At 37.7% G+C, this 20,234-nt stretch overlaps 1 protein-coding gene across 9 annotated transcripts in view; it reads left to right on the top strand.

Annotated features, from left to right (window-relative positions):
- CADPS2 (calcium dependent secretion activator 2) overlaps positions 1 to 20,234 on the top strand; it is a 490,835-nt gene that overhangs the window by 208,735 nt on the left and 261,866 nt on the right. For all 9 annotated transcript variants that reach the window (XM_024757764.1, XM_024757759.1, XM_024757761.1 and 6 more), the window contains exon 7: positions 17,397 to 17,508. In XM_024757764.1, the coding sequence (XP_024613532.1) occupies positions 17,397 to 17,508 (112 nt within the window). The remainder of the gene's footprint in view (positions 1 to 17,396; positions 17,509 to 20,234) is intronic.

The raw sequence follows: 20,234 nt of genomic DNA on the forward strand, positions 1-20,234 counted from the left end.
TTGAGAATGTAACCCTTGAGCTCTCAACAGAAGGACAAGTAGTAGTTAATCGGATGATGGCAGAGGATCATGGGACAACTAGGAATCTATACTAATGAAGGAACAGGCAAGTTCAGCTGCCCTATGGCGGGAACCTTCTGGATGGGCATCGACTGGGGTTAGAATGGTTGACATGAGGCCTGAGGCATAGCTAAGGGCCGGGTATGCCCAACCTTGAGAGCCATGGTAAGGATATTAATCTTCATTCTGGTGTCTTTGTTTCCTTACCTTAAATTTTTTCTTTTACCCTTTCCCATCTTCTATGGTAGAAACCTCAGTGTACTTCAGAGTTTTTGCTTCTGTTCAGAAACATAGACTTGCTTGCTTAGTGCGTCTCAGAGTGGTAGGATTTTTCTAGGGAAAATAAAAAGGAACTGCTTTCATATTGTGGAGTTGGGTGGGAAAGAACCGTTTGTAAGGATAGCTCACGTGTAAAGCAGCAGTATCTTCTTCTCTCATCATTGCGGGAAGCGAGTTAATCGTTCACGAGTAGTTACTCCAGCTCTGTAGCTGGGTAAAGACCACCACAGATTTTCTAATCATGCTTCTCAGGTTACCTTAGCCCTGTTCTCCTGTACTCTTTTTCCTGGTTTATCGTTTTCTGATTTTCCCATCCGTAGTTGACTCTTCTGGGTTGCACCAAATCTGCATCATCTGGCCATTCCTTCCAGGGCCATGCGCTGCTCTGTGTGTACCACCACATCTCTACTACTTGATTCGGCCTGTTTCTTTTTTTTTTTTTTTTTTTTTTTTTTTATTTACTTGCTCTTCCCTAGGATATAACTTTGTTTTTTTTTGTTGTTGTTGCTGTTGTTGTTGTTGTTTTTTGCGGTATGCGGGCCTCTCACTGTCGCGGCCTCTCCCGTTGCAGAGCACAGGCTCCGGACGCACAGGCTCAGCGGCCATGGCTCACGGGCCCAGTCACTCCGCAGCACATGGGATCCTCTCGGGCCGGGGCACGAACCCGTGTCCCCTGCACTGGCAGGCGGACTCTCAACCACTGCGCCACCAGGGAAGCCCCGGCCTATTTCTTGACTCTGTCATTCTGGTCAGCTCACCTCTGTAGCCAGTCTTTACATTTTACCATATCTCCACCATTTGAAGGTAAGACTCTGTTGCTAACCATAGTAGCTCAAGGACAGAATGAATGAAGAAAAAACAAAAAATGAAAACAAAAAATCCCAAGCCTCCCTCTGCACATGCCAACCAAAACGCGGGAGAGACCTGCCAGCTGGTTTTGAATCTTAAGAAATTCTTCTCTAGGCTAGATTTCCCACTGATATGTTGATGACAAAAGCTCCACCTGGACTATCAGGTTCTTAGCCTGACCAAGGTAAGCACCAGCTTTGTACTGTTACAAAGTACTATAGGACTAGAATTTTCATTTCATTTTGTTTCAGAATTTCCTCCTAATGGAACCTGTAAAGATTTAATAAGGGTTCTAGGAATTCCAAATATCTATATCTTAGACTTGGAGGCAACATTCCCCAAAGTGCTTCCTGCCTCGAAATTGGGTACCATGACTGTGTGAAAATAACTGTGCCTTACTCTCACAGACTAAGGGGCGCAGAAAGCCCAAACATGCATCAGCCGTGTTTTCTGGAGCTAATTCAGCACTGATGTACTTCCCAGAAGTCAAAGAGCTATCAGCAAAACCTGCATCTCCACCTAATCTGGGTAAAACCTGTGGTGTTTCAGGACCTGTCTTCTGTCCTACTTGATGTATTTGCTGCTGCTTTCTGCTGAAAACAGAATGTACGATCACTCTCAGGGCTGCTTTCCCTTCAGAGAAACGGGTATGAGGAAGCAGTCAGGAATTGCTCACTTGGATCTCTATCCTGACATCAGGAGAATAGGGTGCTCGGGTGAATTGAGAATAGTCATTTATTTAGTATGCCCTTCTAATTTTCAAGACATTATGATAGGTGTTTTCTTACTGATTTCATTTATTCTTCTGAATCCTTGTTAGGGAGGACTTACTACTATTCCTGTTTTCTAGGTAGGAGAATGTATCCTCAAAAAATTTGACATACATGATTTAACTCAGCTTTTCAAGCCCAGTCCTCTTAGACTACAAATTTTTACTTTTTTTTTTTTAACACATCATCATCTTCTCTCTTGAATATGTAATGTATGCTTGTTATGTACAGAGCGCGGTGGTTGCAGTGAGGGGTCTAGCTGTTGTTGCTGAGACAAATCATAAATGTAGAAGGATAATGCAGTAGGGGGGAGACTTTGGTCTTAATGTGGAGGCCGCTATGTACCTTTAATCTGTACTATATAGTATTTGTTTATTTCACGCTTCTCCCTTTCCCACAAGCTAAGTCCCTGGATGCCGTAGACTGTTTTGTTTCATCTTCGTATTTTAAAACATTCATCACTACAATGGTCACATACTAGGTGCTTATTAAATATCGTTCTAGGGGTTGCACAAATGAGGCAAGAATTAAAGTGTCGTTATTAAAATGTTTCCTCAAGTGCCAATTAGGTAAGTTATGGAGAAACATAAATCACTTTCACTCCTTTAAAACCTTAACAGAGTTCCCGTTGTCTCATAAGGATCAAACATTTTTTTCAAAAAAATCAATTTAAATGTCCTTAATTTTTAAAAGCATGTCTGCGTTGCATTTACGTTCTAAAGTATCACAAAATTAAGTAGTCACCGGCCATCAGAAGTGCCCAGCTAATGGGGATTTCTTTTCCTGAGTAACACAGGGTAGGTCTCATAGGATCTAGAAGCACCAAGGGCCAGCAGTGACTGTGTACTGTGAAAATTACCAGATCTGGCTCCTTGACCAGATTCCTCCTGAGTCTTCCTGTGATGTCCTCCGGGCAGTGGACTGGAGTACAAGTACTCTACTGATGCTCTCGGGGCTGGTTTGGGCCCTGCCATGTTTTGCATGCTTTAGATCTGCTTATTTCAGCTCCATACATCATGCTCTTGTTGAGTGCTTGTTGCTTTTGGCTGTCTTCTTAACCCCTTCAGGATGGTCCCAGGTGACTCCTACCCTCTCTGGAATCTGAGATGTTGGTATAATTCAGAGACTTCTCCTATTGTTCCCAAACTACTCTGCACTTGGCAAATCTTTTTATTTCACATAAATAGTCATTTAGGAATGAAAAAAAAGTAGTTTTATCTGCAGGGAGACCCCAGGAGGGATTTTTCTAGGAGAAAACAGCCTGTGTAGATGATTCAGTCTGCTGTTTCCCTTTCAACCCCCCTGCCCCCCACCCAATGTTACTGCTTGAAGACACAACCAAGAGTCTTTTACCTTTGGAGCAGCTAGAAACAGCTGAGGAGCATTTGCTTTCAAATGTAAGTCATTAAGAATGGGATGCACTAACATTGTATTACTTTAGCAATTCCAAGGCCTTCACATTAAAAAATATAGAAAGCAAAATATTTTCATGCCCATATTGTCTAGCCCCAAAGAACATTAACCCCTGCTTGAAATTCTATCAAATTAAAGAGTAATCATTGGAAGATCTGGTAAAGCAAGCACCAGCTGACCCTTGAACAACATGGATTTTGAACTGCATGGGTCCACTTATACGTGAATTTTTTTCACTGGTAAATACTATAGTACTACGCCATCTGAGTTGGTTGAATCCACAGATGCGTGTATAGGGAGGTCTGACTGTAAATTATACTTGGATTTTCGACTACGCAGAGGGTCAGCACCCCAAGCCCTGTGTTGTTCAAGGGTCACCTGTACTAGTAACTGATGGACCCTCCAACTTACTAATAACAGTATGCTATACTGATTAGTGATCATTATAACCTAGTATTTGGAAACAGTATAGTTTAAATTTCTTTTTATCTTTAAAGGATAATGCATGATTCTATGACATTTGAAAGTTTTTTTTAAAAATTCCAGTTTATATAACACATCCACCTTTTATTTTCATGTCAAAAAAAAACAGGAAAACATCAGACTGATTCTCACATAAGCCTCAGAGTTACGGGTATGAGAATAGTATGCACATACATTGGTAAATTTCTGTAGTGGTTTATGCAGTACGTTCTCATTTTTACACCATCGCATTTTATTATTTAAATCCTTTTGTAGGGATTTATATGTGTATAGTGGACTTTATGCTTTAAAGTTAAGTTAATTTATCTTCTGTATCAGTTATTTAGCCTGTCTTTCTAAATGTAAGTTCTTAAAAATCTTGATTTCCAGCTTATAAAAAGTTACTTTTGGGTGCTTTCTTGACCAAGTAAAATTGTAATGCAAGATGTGACAAATGGTTCCTTTAAAATTAGATGCATCAAGCTAATGTCTCTGAACTACCTTGCTCTGAGGGAGAAAAAGAAAAATGCGTATGAGAGATTATATCTTCTGTCGTTCCTGAAATCCGATTTTGTGCTAATATGCTTCTTAGACTTGTTCAGAAGAAAATGGTTCAAATATAATGATTTCTGTACTCTGGATATGGAAGTTTAATGGCATTGAATAACTTCATAAATGAAATGCAGACTTTAGAGGAGAATTTTATCCTATTATTCTTGAGGCTTTACCAATCTTGAGAGCAACAAAATGGAGCTCTTTGAAGGCTAGCGGAGACATCGAGTGGAGGGTAAGAACCAGAATGAAGGTGAAGCCCAGAGCGTTTTTCTTTCATTATGAAAGTGATCATTACCCATCCTGAGTCATCCCCAAATATTGTTCTACCTTAAACTGCAAGAAACCATCCCAGGATTTCTTCATTGTCATGTTGAAGAAACAGATAACTTTGTATTGTCTTTTCATCATAATAAAAAGGTTTTAGTGTGGTGTTTTTGAAAGCTCCTCCCAAAGCTTAGAGTGATCAAACTTAGTTACTTTAAAGGATATTTTTTATTTCTTCTATTAAGATTTGCATCATGTCAGCATTTAGACTGTACATTGTCTTTAAAAGAAAGATTAAAGATAATGTGCAAAAATGGGTTAAGATCCAGACTACTGTCTCTCCTTTCCAGATTGGTCTTTTATTAATCCTCCTTCCTTTTCTCCCCCCTCTACCCTCTTTCTCCATTGTTCTTCTCTTTTTCACCCCTCCTTTCTTTCTCCCCCATCTCTTTCTCTTCCTGTTTCTTTTTTTCTCCTTTGTCGTCTTTTGCTATTAGTTGATATCTCTCTAGTTTCTGATATTGTCTGGATTTTAATGTTGCCGTTTTACGAAACTGATTAAAATCTTAACGTTCAAATCTATCAGTTTTTTTCCAGGTAGGTATCACTTTGCTTAGTAAAGCTAAAGGAATACTACTGTGGATCCTAATAGTAATAGTTAGCATTCTGTATGCACTTTCTGTGTGACAGGTGCTGTGCCACTATGAGTATTAATATGAATTGTCTTCATTTATACCTCAACAGTTTTATGCGGGAAGTGTTAGTTACGACAGAGTTGCTTGCCTGGAGTCCCTTTGCACATTAGAATTGGTGTTTGAGCCCACAGACTGTCTCTGGGACCTGCACTCTTTAGCCCTGTCTCACTACCACTGTTACTCCACTGAGGCAAGGGCTCAGATACTGGTTCGGATTTTTTTTTTTTAGTCAATCTGTTTCCCCCCCCCACATCTTTATATGAAACTCTTTAGAACAATGTTGTGACACTTGTCATTAATTTCACTAAGGTTGTTGTATTTCACAGATAGCTATGCAGAATAATTCCTTTGGTTTTGTTGAAAGGATACAGTAGTATACTATGATGTCTTAAATGGAAATGTGATTTGTTGAATAAATGTTATCCTCATGGCCTAGGAAGTTATATCATAATTTTATTCATTACCACAGTATTGCCTTGGGCATATTATTAACCTCTGCATTTCAATTTAGATATCTCAAATTGAAATTTCAAATACTTTTAAAGTATGTCAACTGTTATGACAATAAATAAGGCAACTTTTATAAACATTATTGATCACCTAACTTAAACTAATTCCATTAAATATATAGAAAATTGTTTTAAAATATACTCAGTATATTTATAAGGGAAGAAATTTAAATCTGCTCTACAGATTAACTATTAAAATTGAAGGGGAGGGGTGTTTCTTTGTAATAAAAGTTTGAAATTCTATCCGGTAATCTTGGGTTTTGTATTACAATGCATTATTTTCAAGTCTGGAGTTTTAATTACAATAGCTGTTTGTGACAAATGTTATGTAATACATAGATAAATTTCTTATGAATCAACCTTTTTAATTACTTAGGAAACCTTTAATATTTAAGAACATAAAAGATGTCTTGGAATTCTGTCCTTGATCTTTTGTTTTTAATATTGTTGTAAAAACAATTGAATATATAGAAAGACTTTTTTGTAGTATTTCTTGTAATAATTAAAACTGGAAGCAACTTTAGGATCCATTCACAGAAGAGTGGTTGAATAAGTGATGACATAGCCATATAAGGGGAATGCTTTACAAGTCTTAAAAATTGTGTAAATCCACGTACTGATGCATAAAGAATACGTAGTGTTAAAGTACAAGTTATGGAACAATTTAAATTGTTAGAAATAAGTATGCACTTAGGTACACACACAAGCATATGGATACATATATGGACCTAGACTTGTAAGATACAGGTCCCCATTATCATTGAGTTTTAATGGGCACCTTTCACAAGCTCATTCATTGTCATAGCTTCTACCATCTCTATGTTAATAATTCTCAAATCCGTATCTTCATTTGCAGCGTTTTAGCAAAAGTCCAGACCTGAGTTTCCAGCAGCCTATTGTAATCAGTTAAATTTTTCAAATAAGTCCCTCTCATAGTTTTGACCATAGTTTTGATGGGTAAATGACATCACCAGTCATCCAAATTCCCATGAAAATGTAGTTATCTTCACCATTCTTCCATTAATCTTTGGCTTAAGTCTATCAGTTTTGGATAAAACTCTGAAACACTTGGGCCCTGGGAAATGACTTAGAAATGTTGAACTTTTTAAATTTGAAGATCTGTTCTTCCAAAAATGTCTTCTGTTTAAAAAGAGCTTTCCATGAAACTGTCTTATTACTTTCTCATATTAATCAAGTGCTCTATTTTAAAGGATTTATACAGTGCTTAACAATTTTTAAAATGCTTTCAGTGTTTTCTTATTTAATTTATATTCATGTAATTAATAATCAGGCTATTTGTAATGTTTTTTAAATTAATCCCCATTTAAAATAATTCAATTAAAAATATAGTCCTGTGTATTTGTAATAGTGAGGTCTTGTATCTGCTTGGTATATTTTATACGTCCTATTAATGTACCTATTTTACACACACATCTATTTCAGAGTGATTTTAGAACACTCATGGCCATGATGAGTGGGACAATGGCTGACAGAAATATACCAACAGGTTCAGGCAAGGGGTATAGGTTTCTTTATGTAAGTAAAGCATGCTAGAGCTCACCTGCATAAAGACAGCTGCATAAGCAGAGACACAGCTGTTTGCCCTCAGTCAACCAGGCAAACTTCCCTGGCATCCAGTCCCCAAGAAGGCACATGTCTGTGGATGATAACTCTTTGAAACTCTTGTGGGTACAACATACCATCAGGCCTTCCTCATGAACTCACTGCATCCCATTCTCAAGCATCTTATTCCTTCTTGGTCCTTGGAGCTTGTGAAGAATGCCCAACTACCTTGTCACCAAATATGAATAATTGAAAATAACTCAAGACAATCCTGACTGTTCATCATGAATTGGGCGAATCCAAATCTAGTTTCTTGGGCAAATTACCTGTAGTACAGCAGAAAGAGACCTCAGACCTATTTGAAATCAATTGCAGAAAACTTGGAAATGTTTTCTACTTTCCAAGAGAGTATCTAAGTCAGTGCTACCAAATATCTGATGTTTGGATGTTTATCAACGGAAACTTTTATTTAGGCAAAGATTGTTGGATGAATGTTGCATCATTTTAATCTTAAAATGCCTAAATTATGAAAATGATAACTTATCTATAGTTGGATTGTTTGGTTAAGTAATTGCAGCATGGAAGATCTTAAGAATTATATGTGATTCTTTAAAGACTGATCTCTACCTCTGTAGTTGGATCCTTATTTAATGTTTTTATTATAAAATTAGTGATGTATTTGAATTATGTCACTGAGTTTTGATCATTTTAATAACTCAACTTTTGTAATAGAATTAAAGGTAATTTAGTGAAGACTTTATTTTAAAAAGCAGTCACTAGATTGGAAATAAAGCAAAACTATCATTTGAAAAAAAGGGTTTGTAAATTTCCTATATAACTGCAATAGTCAGACAGTATAAAGGAAATAGATTCCGTAGAATTGCAAAATAAGAAATACAGTTGACCCTTGAACAACATGGGTGTGAACTGCATAGGTCCACTTACATGTGGATATTTTTCAACAGTAAATCCTACAGTACTGCACAGTAAGTGGTCGGTTGAATCTGTAGATGGAGAGGAGATGCGGATACAGAGGTCAACTGTAACTTATATGGGGATTAACCCCCATATTGTTCAAGGGTCAACTGTACTGTGAAATGAGTTCAACAAGGAATGCGTAAGACCTACATAGAAGAAGAAAAAAAAGTCTTCACCAAGAAATATCAGAACAGATTTTAGTTCATGGAGACCTCCCTTTTTCTTGAATAGAAGTATAATTTGAAAATGTCTATTTTTTTTTGTTCTAACAGATATCTTATGAAGCTGTAATAATTAAAACAGAATAGCACAGCTCAGGAGATAGATATTTAGGACAGAAAATTCAAAACCAACCTCAAGTTTATATAATAGTAAATGTATTTGACTTTTAAACCAAATGAGATTGGGATAAAAGGAAAAGTGAAACTGAAATTTAATATCACTACTAAATTTCAGACAATTTGACGATTTAAAGAGTGGAAATGTGTGAAAGAAATATAGGTTAATATTCATATAATCTTTGGTTAAGAAGAAACTTTTAAATTCGGATGTCAACATCAGAGACTATAAATCAAATTGATAGAATTAGCTACCTAATACTTTTAAACTATACATTTTTAAAACTTATTTTTAAAAAATTTTTATTGGAGTATAGTTGATTTACAGTGTTGTGTTAGTTTCAGGTGTACAGCAACGTGAATCAGTTACACATATACATATATCCAGTCTCTTTTAGATTCTTTTCCCATATAGGCCATTACAGAGTATTGAGTAGCGTTCCCTGTGCTATACAGTAGGTCCTTATTATGTGTTTTATATATAGTAGTGTATATATGTGAATCCCAATTTCAAAGTCATATATGAGTTAAATAGAAAATAACCAAGTGTGACAATATTTGCCATATGTATGGAAACAGTTAATGTCTATCTTACAAAGAGTTTTTAAAAATCACCAATTGATAGAAAGCCTGCTAAGAAAGAAATGGACCATGGTAATAAAAAGGCAAGTCAGAAATGCAGATGACTAATAAAGAGAAAGTGCTAGACCTCAAAAGTAATTTAAAAGTACAATTTAGAGCCCTGTTCAGTTCTGTATGATTTAGTTTATTGTTTATATTTGAGTTTATATGTCTGTCTCCCCTACTACTATGAGTTTACTTAGTACAGGATCTGTTGTCTTGATTTTTTTTGAATGCCCACTACCTTTCCCAATACCAGTCACATAGTTGGCTAGATAAAACAATGAAGAGATAGATGATGGATGAAATAATTTTTTGAGTTACATATATCTTTAAGTCGTTACTGCTGGTTATAATGAGGAATATAGACTGAGACTGCTTTTAAGTTCTTAGCTTCTGTAATCATGGTGCATTATGTGGTCACAATGAATAAGAATTTTGAGTTAAGGGATTTGAATGGTTTTTGACATAACTGTTGTACTGCTCATGGTTTTCAACATACTTTAAAACAAATAGGCTATTAACTTCTGAGAATTCTTTCCGATCACAATATAAATCTAGTTCTCTAACTTCTCTGAGGCCATGGGAGGTATCTAGCTGTTAAGAATGCAGGGCAAGGGTGGAGAGAGATACGTTACAGAATAGAATAATAAAAATGTTTATTGTCTATAATCTTCTGTTAGAATATGTTTCAAGAGGCTAGACTTTGGTTGCTGACACTAGAATATGTCTGGCACACACAAGGTACTCATCAATTTTTTTTGAATGAATAAAAGGCCCTGATTCAGTTTTGTGTCCCCTCTTTTTTTCTCTTTTTTTTAATACATCATGCATGGTTGTACATCACCTTCATAACTGTCATAGGTAGCAGCAAAATACTCCATTGTGTGCCATATAATTTACATAATCCTTCCCCTAATATTAGACATTTAAGTTGCCTGCTTTTGCTATTATACCTAATGCTATAGGGAATATGTTCCTGCTTATACTTTTTTATTACACATGATTATTTTGTTAGGATAAATTCCTAGAAATAGTCTTACTGGATGAATAAATTGAACATATATTTTGGCTCCTGATACAAATTTCCGGCATACTTTATTTATTAGCAAATACATAAGTAATGTCAGTTATTTCAGTTGTATACGAACTACCCTGTTTTCATAGCCACGAAGTCCTGCAGGTGCTTTGTAGATACCTTATTGATTGGAAGATTTGCATTGGAAGTCTTAATCCTCATAAATAATACATTCATAGATGTAGAAAAAGGCAATGTATTTTGAATCAAAACACATTGACAGCAAGGGTAGTGTATTCTTTCATCACATAATACAGAGAAAATAGTAAGATGATAACTAGTATTAATTCCTGAAAGTGTTTAAACATGCCAATTAAGTAGAAAACCAGGAAATATCCTGGTGAATATTGAAGATAGGCCTATTATCTTTTTCCTTTCTTCCCTGACTTTTTTGGTGGGGGGGGGAGGGAGACTTTGGTTTTTAATTCATTCGTTACAGAATTCATAAGCGTGTTTTAACTGTACATATCTTTTTAACTTATTTTTCAGAGGAGAAATTATCAAGGTGATGCCAGTTTGCTTGTATCCTAGAATGTTGGAATATATAAGGACTGTTAAGTGTCACCATATTTATATTCATGCACCCTTTAAAATTGCACATTTTTGTCAAATGTCCGTAAAAACTTAGACCTCTAGCTGTTAGTTAGGATCTGCCAGTATCCTTGTGCCTCAGCTTCTCCCTGCCTGAAAGCATGTTGTTTAAGCTTTCCTCATTTCACAGGAGTTGCCCATTAGCAATCCATACTCTACATACAGAATTCCTGGACCTTGTTTGTAGGTAAATGTACTCTTGTGGATTGCCTATCAGGCCTCTGATATTCATCTATTTTCTGCCTTCATTGGTATACTGGTTTTGAGAATGGATACCCTGGATTCCCTTCCAAGTTATAGATTACTAATGATTTCTCATAAATTTTAACTCTTTGTTTTCTAATAAATTCCTGTCTCTACTTGGAATATATTGATTAGATTCCTTGTCTGACTTCTCTAAGCTTGTCTGTACCGTATCACCATTCATAGCATAGTGTTAGTTCTCTAATTTTACAAAAGTCTGATGGTTGAAAAGTAATCATGACCTTGGGATCGTGAAAAAATAAACTGTTCATACTTAAAGGGCATGGTTACTATTGAACACTTTACATCACCAAAAAGGACACCAAAAGTTGACAAAAATACAAAGGGAAATTGACAAATATTTCAATTTTGGTGGTAGACCTCGATACTTACTCCTTGCTATATAAGGGATACCAAAAATCATCAAGGATAAAATAGATTTAAATAGCACAGTAGAGAAGAGACCTTCAACATGGTGGAGGAGTAAGATGTGGAGATCACATTTATCCCCACAGATACATCAAAAATACATCTATATGTGGAACAACTCCCACAGAACACGTACTGAACGCTGGCAGAAGACCTCAGACTTCCCAAAAGGCAAGAAACTCCCCACGTACCTGGGTAGGGCAAAAGGAAAAAGAATAAACAGAGACAAAAGAATAGGGACGGGATCTGTACCTCTGGGAGGAGCTGTGAAGAAGGAAAAGTTTCCACACACTAGGAAGCCCCTTCCACGGGCGGAGACTGCGGGTGGCTGCAGGGGGGAAGCTTCGGAGCCGCGGAGGAGAGCGCAACCACAGGGGTGCGGAGGGCAAAGCGGGGAGATTCCCGCACAGAGGATCGGCCGACCGGCACTCACCAGCCCGAGAGGCTTGTCTGCTCACCCGCTGGGGTGGGCGGGGGCTGGGAGCTGAGGCTCGGGCTTCGGTCGGAACGCAGGGAGAGGACTGGGGTTGGCTGTGTGAACACAGCCTGAAGGGGGCTAGTACACCACAGCTAGCTGGGAGGGAGTCTGGGAAAAAGTCTGGAGCTGCCTAAGAGGCAAGAGACCATTGTTTCAGGGTACATGAGGAGAGAGGATTCCTTCCCTGTCTGCCCACAGAAGGCAGAACACCGCCTAAATGAGTTCCAGAGATGGGCGCACGAGCCGCGGCTATCAGCTTGGACCCCAGAGACGGGCATGGAATGCTGACACTGCTGAAGCCACCAAGAAGCCTGTGTGCAAGCACAGGTCATTATCCACACACACACCCCCGGTAGCCTGTGCAGCCCGCCACTGCCAGGGTCCCGTGCCCCCCCGGTAGCCTGTGCAGCCTGCCACTGCCAGGGTCCCGTGATCCAGGGACAATTTCCCCGAGAGAACACACGGCGCGCCTCAGGCTGGTGGAACATCATGCCAGCCTCTGCCGCTGCAGGCTCTCCCCACATTCCAATTATAACTACTGTACTCCTCCCTCCCCCGGCCTGAGTGAGCCGGAGCCCCCGAATCAGCTGCTCCTTTAAACCCCTCCTGTCTGAGCGAAGAACAGATGCACTCAGGCGACCTACACACAGAGGCAGAGCCAAAACCAAAGCTGAACCCCAGGAGCTGTGCGAACACAAAAGAGAAAGGGAAATTTCTCCCAGCAGCCTCAGGAGTGGATTAAATCTCCACAGTCAAGTTGATGTACCCTGCATCTGTGGAATACCTGAATAGACAACGAATCATCTCAAATTGAGGAGGTGGACTTTGGGAGCAACTGTAGACCTGGGGATTGCTGTCTGTGACTGACTTGTTTCTGATTTTTATGTTCATCTTAGTATAGTTTTTAGCGCTTGTTATCATTGGTGGATTTGTTTGTTGGTTTGTTTGCTCTCTTCTTTTATTATTTTTAATACTTTTATTCTATTTTATTCTTTTATTCTTTTTTCTTTTGTTTTTCTCCCTTTTGTTCTGAGCTGTGTGGCTAACAGGGTCTTGGTGCTCCTGCCTTGTGTCAGGCCTGAGCCTCTGAGGTGGAAGAGCTGAGTTCAGGACGCTGGTCCACCAGAGACCTCCCGGCCCCACATAATATCAGTCGGCGAGAGCTCTCCCAGAGATCTCCATCTCAACGCTAAGACGCAGCTCCATCCAATGGCCAGCAAGCTCCAGTGCTGGATGCCCCATGCCAAACAACTAGCAGGACAGGAACCCCTGGGACATTAGCAGAGAGGCTGCCTAAAATAATACTAAGATCACAGACACCCCAAAACATACCACTAGATGCAGCCCTGCCCACCAGAACACAGGCACCAGTTGCCTCCACCAGGAAGCCTACACAAGCCACTGAACCAAACTTAACCACTGGGGGCAGACACCAAAAACAATGGGAACTATGAACCTGCAGCCTGCGAATAGGAGACCCCAAACACAGTAAGTGAAGCAAAATGAGAAGACAGAGAAATATGCAGCAGATGAAGGAACGAGGTAAAAACCCACCAGCCTAACCAAATGAAGAGGAAATTGGCAGTCTACCTGAAAAAGAATTCAAAGTAATGATAGTAAAGATGATCCAAAATCTTGGAAATAAAATGGAGAAAGTACAAGAAATGTTTAACAGGGACCTAGCAGAACTAAAGAGTAAACGAACAGTGATGAACAGCACAATAAATGAAATTAAAAATTCTCTACAAGGAATCAATAGCAGAATAACTGAGGCAGAAGAAAGGATAAGTGACCTGGAAGATAAAATAGTGGAAATAACTACCGCAGAGCAAGATAAACAAAAAAGAATGAAAAGAATTGAGGACAGTCTCAGAGACCTCTGGGACAACATAAAAATGCATCAACATTTGAATTATAGCAGTCCCAGAAGAACAAGAGAAAAAGGGACTGAGAAAATATTTGAAGAGATTATAGTTAAAAACTTCCCTAAACACGCCAAGACACATATTAATCAAACTTTCAAAAATTAAACACAAAGAAAATGTATAAAAAGCAACAAGGGAAAAGCAACAAATAACATACAGGGCAATCCCTGTTAAGGTTAACAGCTGATCTTTCAGCAGAAACTCTGCAAGCCAGAAGGGAGTGGCAGGACATATTTAAAGTGATGAAAGGGAAAAACCTGCAACCAAGATTACTCTACCCAGCAAGGGTCTCATTCAGATTTGACAGAAATTAAAACCTTTACAGACAAGCAAAAGTTAAGAGAATTCACCACCAAACCAGCTTTACAACAAATGCTAAAGGAATTTCTCTAGGCAGGAAACAAGAGAAGGAAAAGACCTCCAAAAACAAACCCAAAACAATTCAGAAAATGGTAATAGGAACATGCATATCAAGAATTACCTTAAATGTAAATGGATTAAATGCTCCAACCAAAAGACCTAGACTGGCTGAATGGATACGGAGACAAGACCTGTATATATGCTGTCTACAAGAGACCCATTTCATACCTAGGGACTCATACAGACTGAAAATGAGGGGATGGAAAAGATACTCCATGCAAATGGAAATCAAAAGAAAGCTGGAGTTGCAATTCTCACATCAGACAAAATAGTCTTTAAAACAAAGACTATTACAAGAGACAAAGAAGGACACACTCAGAGGTAAAATGCTGAAAATATTCCCTTTAAGAAGAAAGCAGGGGACGCGGGTTTGTGCCCCGGTCCGGGAAGATCCCAAATGCCGCAGAGCGGTTAGGCCTGTGAGCCATGGCCGCTGAGCCTGCACGTCCAGAGCCTGTGCTCCGCAATGGGAGAAGCCACACAGTGAGAGGCCCGCATACAGCAAAAAAAAAAAAAAAAAAGAAAAAAAAAAGAAAGAAATGCTAGGGAATTATTAACATAAAATCCAAAATCCTAGCTACTTTGGTGGTAGTGTGGAGTAGGGGCGAGAGGAAGATGTGACCACTGCAGACCTGAACAGCTCTTCTAATGTCCTGGTACATTTTCCATCTTAACCTGAGCTGTGGGAATATCGATTTCCTTTTTATTATTATTTACATTGTATCTCACTTTTAGGCAACTTATATAGGATGTTCACAATAAAATGGTTTTAATGAATAAATGAGAGACGTACCACAGTGAATAAAGATTGAAGAACAGTTGTTGAAGATGCTTGTTTGTCAAGGGTCTGAGTTAGTAGGCAGTTTTCCAGAAGTTCATGCGATCATGCGTGAGCACAGCTCTTTACATATGCCATGTTATTTGTCTTATTGTATCCAAAAAAGTGGAATTGGTAACACATTTCCCTTCCTTCAGGTAAAATTACAGGAGGATGAGGGTAAAAGACAAAACTCACCAAGTCCCTCAGTGATGGTTAGTAATAGGGTCAGTCAATATTTTTCTCTTTGGAGAACTGCATATTGGAGTAGATTAGGAATTTCAAATAATCATCTAAAACTGTAATAATAGTTTCAAAGGATTTTTGACATTAGAGGAGACAAAATATCATTGATTTAATACACAAAAGAATTTTTCTGAAGAGAATTTAGTTTAAAAGATCAGCAAATTCTGTGGAAAACTATTAGGCTGTGTCTACATGACTACTAAAAATCATTGATTTCAGTTATAAGAAAATGTCTCCAAAAGTTAGTTTTCCAAATTTAACCACATGTTACTCAATAAAGAGAAGGGTATGTCATGGACGTCAACTCCGGAGTTGTTATCCAGATCGGCTGACTGTATTGAAGGCTTAAGATTCCACACTCTAAATTAAGAATTGGTCTCTCCTTCCTTATTTTGGTTCTGAATCTATTTTTATTTTTATTCCTATTTTAGCTCTACTTTATCTCAGACCATCTTAATTCTATGAAATGGCAAAAAGATTCTTTGCTAATCAGTTTCTAGAAATCTAAAATAGAAATTAAGTTGCTTTCCATCCTGAATGAATCTCTCCCTTCTCTCTGAAGTATGACTTTAATTTCAAAAGAACAAACTGCATCTTGATGCAGGTTTCTTCAGTCATTGAAATGGCCTCTGCTTTTACTGTACATGTATCACAATGTTAAAAATTAAAACTGCTGTGATAGAAGACATCATGATTATTTAGTTTTTGGTATACTTACCTCAGTTTTCTGTATTTCAGCTTTCTGAATAAAGTTTATAAAATAAAGTTTAGACAGTGCCGTGAATGTGGTAAACTGTTTTTTTTAAATAAATTGGTATTTTTATTTGGTTATTTATTTTTAACAGGAATCTTATCTCATTAAATCTCTCTTTTTCTTCCTGCTTTGTCTGTTTTTCTCAGTGGTATTTTCTTTATGCTGTGCTGAATATCACGTCTGATCTCAGAATTATGAGAAACATTGATAAGATTTTTTAGTATCAGGTGTGTGCCATCTAAGTTTGTAAATAGACTAGAATGAGTTGGTATGTGGTAAAGATGAGATGCTATTAATTAAAAGATAAGCCAAGGAAACGTTATTTTGTTATGATTTGAAAAGCCAGATATCGACAGACTTACTTCATTCTCAGGAGAGTGTACTGGGAAATTAATGGCAAAACACTCCTATTTTTATGGTGCTTGTTTCTTTCCTTTTGACAGGAGCTTTAAAAAATCATATAAAGTAAGGGATGAGATGATTACCTCCACTTTTAAAATATAAATAAAATATTAGTGAAGACTTTGTAAGAAGAGATGGTGTGAAATCTTCAGCATGCAAAAATAATTTCTGAGAAACGACCTCTTACACACTCAAACCGTTCAGTTTTCCCCAGCCATCCATAAAAATTGTGTTGTAATTTGTGTTTGAATTAATAAAATAGGTTCCAATAGCTATATCTATAATGCTTTACCTTTCTTTTAAAATTGAAGTATAGTTGATTTAGAGTGTTGTGTTAGTTTTAAGTGTACAGCACAGTGATTCAGTTATATATATGTATTCTTTAATGCTTTACCTTAACCTAAATTCTTATGGCACACTGTGTTTTGTACTCTAATGTGCTAATTTTTAGAATAGCTGAAAAATTATTACAAGCTGTAAAGCTTATTGTTATTTTCTTTCTTGACTGTGCCATCTGTCAGAAACAGAAGCAAAGATAAAAATCTCTGAGCCATGAAAGATTCTCCATTGCTTAATCTGCCTTCTAAGGAAACACATCTACATGGAAAACAAAATTAATACTGCATTTCAAAGAGAATCTTTGTTACTTCATTGCAGGTGGGGAACCCAAGGAGATTTTACCACTACTCATCCACGGCCTGTGGTCAAAGTAAAACTCTTCACGGAAAGCACTGGGGTCCTGGCCCTTGAAGATAAAGAACTGGGAAGGGTGAGTTATGGTCAGCTCCGTGTTTCCCAGAGAGCACAATTTTAACTTCTCTTGATTTAGAGTTAAGGTGGACCAGTATGCAGTGTGTAAAACCTTCTGTTTGTACGTTAATAGTTTATTTGTAATTTCCCACGAGCCCAGCTTACAGCTCTGATTTACTAAACATAATTGCTGTAATGGAGAAAGTATTGTGATAGGCCTTGGTGTTTAAGGGGAACACATAAGGTCCTAGTCACTGACTGAGTCATTCTTGTCACATGTACTCCACTGGCCAATGAGTGAATGGTATAGGCCAACTTGTCCTTCTTGGTGAAAGGTAACCCTAATTCAAACATTTCTGTCCGTGGGTTACAAGCATCCTCTTTATATTTGAAGTCATCTGCTCTTTATGTTCGTTGTGATTAGATTGATTACAGAATATCTCAACTGTATTTATCTCTTGTACCTCTCTCATTTTCCCTGTGAGAAGGTCTTTGCCACACACCTTTTAGCATAGAATTGTTTTTTTCCTATAGTCACCTCCTCATACCTATAATATATTTATCCTCTAATCCAGTATCTCTCAGCTTCTTCTGACATTACGGTAGATGTGTGATCTTAACACCTCTCTGTGAAAGATTATCTGCAGTTTTGTTTACGAGGTAGATGTGTTCCAGTGAGTAGACTATAAAGTTATCTTCTGTAATGTGGATCTATTTTACCCAGACCTGAGCACTGCTTTCATATATATTTTCCAGAAAATAAAGCCTTAAGAAATTTTACTTGAAAATTTCTGGTAATGTTGGATAGCTGGTGTGATGCTAGGTGTCGAAGGATGCTAGGATTCGTGTGTATGTTGGTTTTTTTTCCCCCTAAAGTTGGGATTTCTGTTCATTTCAAGTCTTCCTCCTTTTCTGTATCCTTTGCACCTTTGAAGTTTTTTCATTTCTAGGGATTTCGTGAATCGATACCCACACTCCAGAAATTGTGAGTCTGCATTCATATGCTAGATTTCCTCTTCTGTTTCCCTGTTATGTGTATTTCTTAATACCTAAGAGAGCTAAACCATAATGTTTGTGCATTCATGTACTTATATATTTGTGCATTTATTCATTCAACAAAGGTATACAGGTGGCATAATCTAAGAGAAGAACCCTAGAGACTGCATGTGGTCTGATGGATTTGTGAATCAGGGTTTCTCATTTAAATTATTATTGCATTCATTTTACCTTGTTTCCTTATTGTAACTATTTTTCACTGTGTGATAGCAGCCATTTTAAGTCTAAAGCTATAATGTAATTTAAGGTATTTTTAATTTATTTTTTAGCTCTCTAGATAGATAGATAGATATAGGTATCTATATATATAAAAGCAATTTTTAAATTATGTACATGAGTGGTATACCTTCCAATCAGTTGTATATCTGAGAAAGACCTCATGCTCCCCTGTTCCTGTGATACATTAAAGACAATTTTTCTATATAAGAGTCTCTCAACCTCAGCACTATTGATGTTCTGAGTAGGATAATTCTTCGTTGTTAGGAGCACTCCTGTGCATTTTATATTTGGTAGCATTCCTGACCAGTAGTCTCGTCCCCTCTTACGTAAAGATGGTAAGAAATGTCTCCAGACGTTGCCAAGTGTCCCCTGGGAGCACCCCTGCTTGAGATCCATAGATCTATGCTAATGACCTCAGTAGGTTCCATGATTATAAATGTTTTTTGGGGTTAATATCTTCCAATTTTTAAATTAGTTTTCTGGAGCTTCAGATTTGTATATTCAACTTGCCTACTTGGTATTTCTAATTGTGTATTAACAGATATCTCACACTAAATATTTTTGAAATAAGAACTTTTGATTAGCAACCCCATCAAGTCTTCCATAGGGGCCATTGTCAAGCAAGTGACCTCAGCATGCCCTTTTTTTCTTCTTCTTTGACTCTAATACCCGATCTGTTTGCAAGTTTTGTCAGCTTTTTCTTAAATTTATACTGAGTACGTTCACCCTTTAACATTTCCTTGACCGTAATTCAAGACATCATTATTTCTCACTAGTAATAGGCAGCTTACTGCTTCCTCATTTGTCATCTCGTCCCTTCTGATCCAGCGTTCACATCTCAGCCACTATGACCTATTTAAAATTCAAAACAGAATCACATCATTCTGTCCTTAAAATCTTCCACTGTCTTCTCAGTTATTTGGAACAAAGAATCAGACTCCTCATCATAGTGTCGTGTGGCCCAAGAAGGGTTGTCACAGTGGGACCCTGGACAAGCAGCATCAGCAACACCTGGAAAATTGTTAGAAATGCAAGTTCTCAGGCACATCTATTGGAACAGAAACTTGGGGGTGGGGTGCTGCAATCTGTTCTAACAAGGCCGCCTCATAATTTGGACACACACCAACATTGAAGAACTCGGCTCTGCATGAACTGATCTCTCTCCAAATTCATCTCCTATTACACCCTCCTTGCTTACTATCATTCTTCCTTCATGTTTCTTTCTGTTCCTCAAACATATCAGACTCCTTCTTGGTTTACACTTTGGGTCTTTAGATGTGTTATAATCTGACCACATGTGTGCAATTTGAAGAAAATTAGAAGAGAATGGTGGTCATCGCTGAAGGGTAGAGCTACTGGTAATGTTTTCTATATATTTACCTACTTTTATACTTAGAAACAGTAACAACATTTTAATTTGAAGAAAAAGGCCTTACGTCATCTGAGCTTTGTAGTCTAAAATGATATAAC

Source organism: Neophocaena asiaeorientalis, unplaced genomic scaffold (assembly GCF_003031525.2).
Source record: "Neophocaena asiaeorientalis asiaeorientalis breed wild unplaced genomic scaffold, Neophocaena_asiaeorientalis_V1.1 scaffold116, whole genome shotgun sequence".
NCBI classification, from domain to species: Eukaryota; Metazoa; Chordata; class Mammalia; order Artiodactyla; family Phocoenidae; genus Neophocaena; species Neophocaena asiaeorientalis.